Source organism: Seriola lalandi, unplaced genomic scaffold (assembly GCF_002814215.2).
Source record: "Seriola lalandi dorsalis isolate HSWRI2012SDOR001 ecotype SW California unplaced genomic scaffold, Sedor1 jcf7180002054480, whole genome shotgun sequence".
Taxonomy (NCBI): domain Eukaryota; kingdom Metazoa; phylum Chordata; class Actinopteri; order Carangiformes; family Carangidae; genus Seriola; species Seriola lalandi.
Genome location: NW_019525033.1, coordinates 208829 through 218902, shown reverse-complemented (window position 1 = coordinate 218902; position 10074 = coordinate 208829). Strand labels below are relative to the sequence as shown.

General features: G+C 39.0%; 1 protein-coding gene across 2 annotated transcripts in view; it reads left to right on the top strand.

Annotated features, from left to right (window-relative positions):
- Window positions 1-7087, top strand: part of camk2b2 (calcium/calmodulin-dependent protein kinase (CaM kinase) II beta 2) — a 45741-nt gene extending 38654 nt beyond the window's left edge. For both annotated transcript variants that reach the window (XM_023412456.2, XM_023412454.2), the window contains 4 exons: window positions 670-745; window positions 1858-1952; window positions 2106-2342; window positions 3341-7087. In XM_023412456.2, coding sequence (XP_023268224.1) covers window positions 670-745; window positions 1858-1952; window positions 2106-2341 — 407 coding nt within the window. In that variant the 3' untranslated portion in view covers window position 2342; window positions 3341-7087. The remainder of the gene's footprint in view (window positions 1-669; window positions 746-1857; window positions 1953-2105; window positions 2343-3340) is intronic.
- Window positions 7088-10074: the final 2987 nt, after the last annotated feature.

The window sequence follows — 10074 nt, the reverse complement described above, 5'->3', positions numbered from 1 at the left end:
CTGTGCTCAGGTGTGAGGTCGAACGAGTCTGTGCATCAGAGAGAAGTCGGACAACATGAACCGAGCCTTTGATAAAATCTTGCAGAAGTTGGGAGGAGTGTGCAGAGTTACTCATGATAACTAGAGCCACAAAAGAAAATAATCAACAAAAACAGAGAGAGAGAGAGGGGGAGGGAGAGAGAGAGAGAGAGAGGGGCAGTTAGAGCGAGCTAAGCCTTCTCTCAGTGTCGGGAGGAGGCGAGGGGAGAAGGACACAGTAAATCTGATCTAAAGCGCTCGGACAAGAATAGCGTCATGAGCTCAAGCAGCCTCACATGCACACAGGAGATATGATGGATGATGGATGGAGGTGCAGAGCGACGGAGCAGGAAGGGGATGTTCTATGTGTTGACCATGTGGGGATCTGTAGGTGAGGATCATCTGTGCCCCCGCGGGCGAATGCAACTTCTTGCAAGGCAGTAGTTTATTTCTTGGTGCTGTAGCGTGGAGGAGATTTCACTCAGAGCCTGAAGAGATGAGAGAGACATGAGTGACGATGAGTAACAAGCTCTTAGGTGAGTCTGTGGTTCCTCGTGTTTGTGTGAATGAGTTTTTTGAGTGTGTGAGCATCAGTGAGCCGCGGCGTCACGCTGAGGCTGAACTGTCACCTCGTCTGTTTCATCTCTGCAGCTCGCAAACAGGAAATCATAAAGATCACAGAGCAGCTTATCGAAGCTGTCAACAATGGAGACTTTGAGGCCTACGCGTAAGTCCACCACTCTTTCTTTCATTCATTCATTCTTCTTCTTCTTCTTCTTCTTCTTCCATTAAAAAAAACAAACAAACCTCCAAACAGGAGCCTCGACCAGCTGCAGGGAAAGTCTGATTTTAAAGCTCAGCACACAGAGAACCATTAATCTGATCGACATGCAAATGTGTTCTGTCTTTGTATTAAAAGATTAAAGAGTAATTACAGCCATTGTTTTATCCCCTGCCCCTCTCTCTGCCCACCAAACGATGAGGAGTAATGCTGGACAGACAGTGGAGAATGATGCGTGATAAAAATAAAACCACTCATGGTAAATCAGACTGAGGATGATTCTGTAGTTGCTCAGTTGCCGTTATGAGATGTTAAACTTCAGTGTCCAGGCAGCAGCTGCTCAGGTAATTAGTCCCCTCACCTGATTGGCCTTAACGAGCCAATTAAGATGAAGAGAGGAACTCCAGCCACTGACTAAGAGATACAAAGTCTCAGTTATAAGACTGAAAGTGAAGCTGCTCAAAAGTTTTTATTTTATTTTTATAATTAGTTTAATTAATTATTTCTAATAAACTTTCATTTTTATTTTACCATATTATAGCCTGAAGAACTTCTTTCAAAAAGGATTAAATAATCTCTTCTACGTATTTCATATATGTTTACATTTCTTATTTCTTATTTGTGTTTTGATTTATTTTATTGTTTTGCTTCTTTAGCTCGTTCCCTCCATTTGTCTGCAGGTGTTTGTTGTTTGTTCTCTGGTTTTAATCTTGTGAAGCAGTTTGTAATCTCTGGTTTTCAAAAGTGAAGCAGAATCAATCTGGTTTATTGCCAAGAAGTTTTCACATACCAGGAATTTCATTTTTACAATGAAATATAGTTAAAAGTACGTAAAACAAAATGAATTATTTTTTCTGGCGGAGGTGAACTTCCTTTAATGTCACGGTGCCTCAGAGTGATATTATGACATCGCCAAATTGGGGCGGAGCCAAAGTGGGCAGCAGAGTGAATTTCCTCTTTTGTTTTTCTTGTTTTAAAAAATTATTGTGTGGATTATTTTTCACTGGATTCACCTCGTGATGTTGAATCTAAAACAGGATATTTGCACATTTCCACAGGAAGATCTGCGACCCTGGTCTGACCTCGTTTGAGCCCGAGGGTCTGGGTAATCTGGTGGAGGGGATGGACTTCCATAGGTTTTACTTTGACAATCGTAAGAACACGTTAAACGCTGTTTTCTTTTCATAAACTGACTGAGTTGTTGTTAGAAATGAACCTGGATCCTTCTCTCTCTCTCTCTCTCTCTCTCTCTCTCTCTCCCTCTCTCTCTCTCCCTCTCTCTCTCTCTCTCTCTCTCCTCCGTCAGTCCTCTCCAAGAACAGCAAACCCATCCACACCACCATCCTCAACCCTCACGTGCACATGATCGGGGACGACGCCGCTTGCATCGCTTACATCCGCCTGACGCAGTTCGTGGACGGGCAGGGCCGCCCGCGCTCCAGCCAATCAGAAGAGACCAGGGTGTGGCACCGCAGGGACAGCCGGTGGCAAAACGTCCACTTCCACTGCTCAGGAGCTCCTGCTGCCCCGCTGCAGGGATGAGGTAACGACACGTCAAGTAATCTTTAATTAGCAAAGTTCTGTGAGTGAGTCTGAGGATTCGCTGCTTTACAATTAGTTTGGACGCTTGTTTGTTTCATCATTATAAATAATTAAAACAAAAGCAAGTATCAGATTAATGAAAGTAATTGTCAGTTGCTGGCCTTTGTCAGTGCAACTAAATTAAAGCAAAATTAATTTCCTTTGAAACAGCTGACTAGTCAATCAACACAAGTGACTCACACAGTTTTGATTATTGATTAATTATTTATTCAACAAACAAAAATGCCAAATGTTCCAGCTTCTAAATCGTTAACATTTGCTGCGTTATTTTTATTTTACGTTTTGTTGAAAAATCTCTGGGTTTTGGACTTTCGGTCAGAAAAAATAAACAATTTGATTTGACTTTTCACTGCAGCACTAAAGGAAATGAAAACTACGGTGGCCCTGAGAGCTCAACGCACTGCAACCTGCAACTGCAAACACACACAACACAAGTAAATACAGAAACACGCTGCAAGTAGCAAGGACGACTACTTGCAGTGTGTTTCTTTATCAATTTAATGTGCTGCAAATGCAAACAACACAAGCAAACACAACACAGACAATAGAAACATACTGCAAATACTTGCATGGTGTTGCTACTTGCATCAAATACAGAAACACGCTGCAAGAAGCACAGACGACAACTTCAGTTATCGTCTGTGCTTCTTGCAGCACGTTTCTTCATCAATTTGATGTGCTGCAGATGCACACAACACAAGCAAATACACAAACGTGGCGCAAGTAGCACAACTTCCGTTTGTGCTACTTGCAGCGCGTTTCTGAAGCATTTCTTTACACAAGCAAACATAGAAACATGCTGCAAGTAGCAACTTTCCAACTTTCCATTGTTGTCTGTGCTATTTGCAGCATGTTTTCTGTATTTGCGAGTTGCAGTGCATGGGGCTCTGAAAACTAAACAACAACAACAACTAAAACAATTGGGTGTTTTCCTTCCAGGTACGTGAGACTGACGAGGAGGCGGAGACGAGCAGAGATAATCTGAGAGAGAGAGAGAACCGGCGCTGAGAGAGAGAGGTGGAGGTGGATGGAGGTTGAGTTAAAGGAGTCACCCGGCTCACCCACCTCTCTCTGTCTCTCTCTACGACCTCGACAGCAGACGCTAACACCGACCGCCCGACGCCACCGCGGTGCAGCCGAGGGCCAATCAGCTGCAGAAAGGAAACTCTTTAAACCTGCGTCTTGTCTTCAGTCTCCGGCCCGTGAGTGGGTGCGGTCTGACGCCGCAGCACACCTGGACAACACCTGTCCTGCTCTATCCTGTGCTGCACAGCCCCCAGCGTGGCTCTCTCCTGTTGAAGATTTCCTCCTTTTACTTCTTCTCCAACATAAAGTTTATTGTTCCTTACTTCTAGTATTATTATGGCTGCAGTCTATCGTTGTGCTCTTTCCACTGTACAGTATATTTATTAATCATCTTTCTGGTATCTCCTCTCCTCCTCCTTCTTCTTCTTCTCCTCCTTCTCCTCCTCCTTCTTCTTCTTCTTCTTCTTCTTCTTCTTCTTCTTCTTCTTCTTTTTTATGGCGAGCATGACTCCTCCCTGTATCCTTATTAGCAGTGGCTGTTTTTCTGCACGACTAAGGCTGCCTGTGTGAAATGAACAAACAGAACCACGTGTCTCGCGGAGAGAGAGAGAGAGAGAGAGAGAGAGAGACAGTGGGTGTATTTAATTACCTGTTTTTGTTTTGTTATTCAATGGAGTTTTTCTTCCCTTCCCTCTGGAGTGTAGTTGACCCCCCAAACCGACGCCTCCGTGTGTTTGGCCTCTGCGCCGCTCTGTGAGACAGTGAAAACCATGCAGCATGCTAAAGATGTTCCTGTCGTTTCTTAATCGATTCTCTGTGTTCTGAACGTTGCAAGTTAACCGCTGAAACTTTATGACAAATGGTTGAAATTCTAGTATCACGCTGTTTATGTAAATCTCCAGTTTCATCGTGGTGACTTAACTACAATTAACGCTGTAGACGGTATTTAATTGCATGATATTCCGAGTTAGTAGATGGGTGAGTTGGGTGTTATCGTGCATTTTGTTGAGTTCTTTTCTTTTCTCTTTTTGGACTGAGCTGCTGGTGATTTATAATCTGCTGCCTCTGTAAGTGCATCAACTCTTTTTGTGTTCATATCATAGTGTAGTGTAGGAGGATGCTGGTGAGGGATCTGCCTTTTAGACAAACACTTAGTTCCAGATCAGATTTAAAAATGGCTCTTTACTGTGTCCAAGATAAAAACCCAAGATCCTGATTAATCACTTTTATCTTTAAGAATCAAAACAGACTTCACATCAGCGTGTTTGATTCTTACTTTAGATTATTCTCAGATATTTAAATGACGGCTTTTTAAAAGACACTAAACGAGGCATTGATAGCAAAGCCTCAAAATAGTCGTTAATTGTTTTATTTTTGAAATTGTCTGTAAACTTCTCTCAGTCCTGTGAAAACCATGTATCTGAAAAACTTTCACTTGTTAAAAACCTGTTTTTAACTTTATCACATGAGTTTTTTAGATAAACCAATTGGTTTTTAATGGTTTATTTAGCCAATAAGAAAAAAATAAGAATTTTATCAACCCATAGAGGAACAGTAATTAATACTTAAAGTGACTATAGTCACTGTTTTCATATTTAAGTATCAAATGACAGTGTGGAAGGTGATGAACCTGCAGCTGCCCTCTAGTTGTGGACAAGATCATCACACCATCAATCAAGTTATTATTCTAAGCAGAGCATTTTTCTTCATGTCTGAAGGGAATGTTTAAGTTTAAAGTTGGACATACGTGGTTTTCACTGGACATTAATTATTATTATTATTAAAAACTAAATCTTTTATTTGGTCGAAATGAATATATTAAGTCTAAATTGATGGAATCAACCAGTGAAATAAGAAAAGTCTCATTAAGTAGAATGTAAAATCGTGGTGTTCATCAACCTCTCCTCAGGAGGGCGCCAACATCTCACAGCAGACAACTGTATCTGAGTCAGGTGCAGGGTTCACAATGTAAATATGACCAGTGATGCGTTCAGGTGCTTGTGGGAGTGAAGGTAATGACGGACTGACACAGTTAACTTCAGTCAGCGTTTACAGTATTTTACAGCTGCTTTTGCTCAATTTTCCCAACAGAGTTTCAGCTCGTAGAACTGTCAATGTAAAAATAAACTCTTAATGAATGCTGCAAAATTAAAATGTTTTTGATAATTAATTTATCATATTTTAAGTATAACTTACACACCTTCTCAGATGTGAGCATTTCCTGCTTCACTTTGTTCTATATAATTGTAAACTCAATATTTTTAGGGTTTAGAATCAGATAAGAACAAATCTGAGCGTCGTCTCAGACTGTGGGAGCTCGGGATTGTTGTTTTTTTGTTTTCTGTTCTCTTGCATCATTAAGACCGAATGATGAATCAGTCACCTGAGAAATCAATCTGCAGATCCGTCACGATCGTGAAATCAGCCACAATCTGTAACACATACAGTTTTATCAGAGCATCACAACGTTATTCACCTGTGAATTTCAATCATTTTAACATTTTAAAATATAAGATAATGATCAAATAATGCTGTCAATCACTAGTTACTTCTACTTCTGATTCTAACTGATTACTAATTCACTTATCAATAATTCTAATGAAAACAGAACATAAAGGTAATTTCATCAAGATTATACACAAAGTGCAGCTTCCTCAGCAGTCAGTATTTAAATGGTGTAGAATAAGAGAGACTTTTAATTGAAAATGCTGCATCACTGTAAATATAGACAATAAGAGATATAGATATTAATAAATATAGATAATAAGATTCTGACTTTGCACTGCTGTAAATCTCCATTCATACAAAACAAAATGACGACGTTGCTGCATCAGTTTGTTTTTATTTGAGATATTAAACCTGAGATATTTACATTAAAATAACAAAAATATATAAGAAATAAAATCTTTGGGCCAACAAAGGACATGTCTGTATGCTCCTGACTGAAGGTGTGTTTTGTGTTTAAAGATAAGAATTTAGAAAGTCAGTTTAACAGTTTTTACTTTCATTTATATCCAAACGACGTAGTAACAAGAGTTCGATAGCATCCAAGACTGGAGGTGTGTCCTTTCTAAACAGCTGACAGCATGTCCAGCGCTACAGTACACGTCCGTAAAGATGCTTTTTTTGGTTCCGTTTCTCTAATTAAAATTGAGCCAAAGCAGCGGTAAAGTCCTGCAGGTCAAAAGACAGCTGTTCCAGATGCTTTAGTCACATGAACAAACATGACTGAATGGATTATCCTCACACTGACACTCTGCGGGTTGTTTTTTGTTTTTAAAGCATATTGTGTCACTGAAATTCCCACAAAGGGCATGAAGCCAAAACCAACAGTCCTCCTTCCTGTCCGCTCCAAAAACCCCTAATACTATCAGTAGCTCAGCAGGATCCCTGGTCACCTGGAGCCACTGTCCCCTTTGGCAACTAATCCACATCCAGGTAATTAGTCAGTAATGTAACACTGTTGGTAACCTCCACCTTAAAAGAGCCTCAGTTCAGGTGAGAGATCAGGAGGCGACAAACGCTTTAATTTATTTATTATATTGATGATGATGATGATGATGATGATGATTCCTCTGGTGTGCATTCCAAGTATTATAAATATTAAAATGTGATCAGATGTAATCAGTGTGTGAATCAATAAAATGATAATGCAGAGAGCATCTTTATCCTCCTCTTATCTCCACTCGCGGCCACGCAGTGATTTCATTGGTTGTTTGGGGTTGGGGATCAATAAAGGGAATCAGTAGTTGTTGATCACAGAGCTGAGTATAAAGATATTGATAACAGTGATGGAAGGTAACAGATTAAATTTAATCAAGGTGTGTACAAAGTAAAATTTTGAAGTATTTGTACTTTTACTACTTTTACTCACTTTACAGATTTAAATTTTACAGTTAAGAAAATATGATAATCTTAGAAAACAACACTTTAAAACATGAGACATTTTACTGGAATGAACTTCTCAGTGTGTTTTATTTATTTCAAGTTAATTCATAGTAAAATTTTCTAGTTTTATGAAAACAAGTATACAAACTCACTGTGTGCCTTGATTACATGTTAAGATAAGTCCTGGTTCTTTCTTTTCATAGTAATAAAAACCGTGATGAAGGTCAGTATCAAGCTCAGGCTCCGCCTCCGTACTCCGGCCCGACGTGTTTCCTGTGCACCAGCTGAGGTTAGTAACTGATTCAGGTGAATATGTTAAACCTCCATCCAGTGTAAAGGTGTGTGTCCATGTGTAGTGTGATTATTGATCAGCTCTAGCTTCTATATTAATACTGTGAAAGTATCAAAGCCTCAGTCCACAGAGAAATGCACACAGCCTGTATTCAGAAACTGAGCCTGTTTTTATGTTGAACCAGATTCAGATATTTACATTATTTACAATATTAAACATGGCTTCAGCCCCTGTATTTGTTCCATATATCCTCTTCTAGGTTTGAATTTGAAGGTTTCTTGCTCAGATTTTAAACAGTGCTAGCTGTAACTTTATAACTGAGGCTAACTGTGCACATGTCATCTTCATTTCCTCATAAGTCATAACATTTCTAATATCTTGTGAGGATTTGTGTATCACAACTTAGTTTTTTCTCCTCCCCTCTCCCATGAATCAACTCATGACCCCTCAGATTAAACCACTGAGACCCTTAGGTTGCAAACCACCAAACTAAACTATATCTTCATATAAAGTATTTCTCATAATCCAAGTACATTTAGCCGATACTGCTTCAGTAGGACTTTGAATGCAGAATCTTAGAGTTTATTCCACCAGTGTATATGAAGGAATCCCAGCAGGTTTGATAGTATGATATTAACTTGGCCTTTACATAATCAGCGTGCGGACAAAGGTTGACATTTATTGTCATGAATGAAGTACGTCTGGCAGAACAGAGTCCAGGAGATCAGACTGAATTATGGCCTGAAGGGCATTTGATGCTGATCTCGTCAGATTAATGTTCTCTGTCATAAAATATTATTTTGCTTTCAACTGTATCTAGGTTTAGATTAATGGAAACTTTTAATTGATTATTAATTAGTATTTCCTTTATATGCTACTTTATACTTTCTATTCCACCTGATTTAGGAGGAAAATATTGTATATTTACCTCACAGCTGCAGTTACCAGTTACTTTTTTGTGTAAAAAAAACATATATAAAATTACTAAAATATCTATAATATAATGAATTGTTACATCCGACGTGTTTCTTAAAGCTCAAGCATACACACGATGAGTTGGGTGTAAACAAACAATGTTTACTGGGTGTAAACACGACTTTTGTTTGTTTACAAGAAAACTCCACAGGGCGCCTTTAAGAACATTTTGTTTTAAATGCAAGACTTTTACCTATAAGAGTATTTCTACTGTGTGATATTACTACTTGTGTAAAAGTAGAGGCTCCGAGCACCAGCACTCCAACCTCACCGGCATGACAGGTCAAACAGGGGACTATGAATATGAGTGGCCTCCTGGAGAGTATGTTAATGTCTCTCCTCTCTGTCTTCGGTATCATAAAGAGCTCATTAGCATCACCAGTGGATGTGTGTTGCCAAAACACTATAATGACTCTATATAGCCGACATTAACATAAGAAGTAACTGCCAGCAGGATATGGAGATACATCTACATACATGTTAAAGCACCGAGACGTGTTTCTCACAGGTTTTATTTTAAAGGACTTTATTTAATTGAAAATTGTGTATTTTTACACAGTGTGATGACTGACAAACCCTCTGTGTGAACAAACCGTATTACTACACCCTCTGATGCATTATTAGGATAACGCTGTGCTGCAGGAAGTAGGACTGTATTGTTGTCAGAATGGTAAGAAAAAGACCAGTAACAAATGAAGGCAGACTGGTTGGTCGGGGTTCGTCCTACAGCAACATAATGAGCCACAACGTTAGAAGAAAAGAACCAGATCTTGGCTTCACGGGATGAATACCAGAGGGAAAGCAGGTTAACTTACAGTTTCTCCCGCTAGAATGGAAATGTAACAGCAAAGAATAAGAAGTAACATTATAAAGATAAAGATTAAAAGATAAAGATGAAATATAAAAATAAATATTTCCTTATATTATATATAAATAAAATTAGAATTATGTAAAGAAATATGTAAGCGTATGTGCCACTACTATTGAAAGGTGATGGTTTAAATATACAATATAAATATAAATGTAACAATATGCAGTTTAAAATTGCATTTCTCTGAAAAATTGCACTTGGTATTGCACAAAGAATAGAGGTATTGAACTATTGTGCTTGTTTTTACTGTAATGTCAGAATATTACAGTTAGTATAATTTATTATTATTACTTATTCATTGTTAATACACCAGTTATAGATACTCATAGGAGAGGTGTTGTTAAATACATTAATTAACACTTTTAAATGTCCTTTTCTTTGATTAAAACAACATTACAGTGTGTTTAAACTGTATAAACTGCTCGTTAAAATGCTAAATATGAGAAAGGCGGGAAAATTAAAGCGCTACCTTTAATGTTTTACTGCTTTCTTTCGCCATTTCACTGTTTCCTGACGCAACCCTGAGAGTTTGTGTGGTGACGTCACCTGCCGTCGTGACGCAGATCAGCACCAGAAGTGATTAGACAGTGCCCGAGGAGCGCGCGACACCCGCCCCCCCCG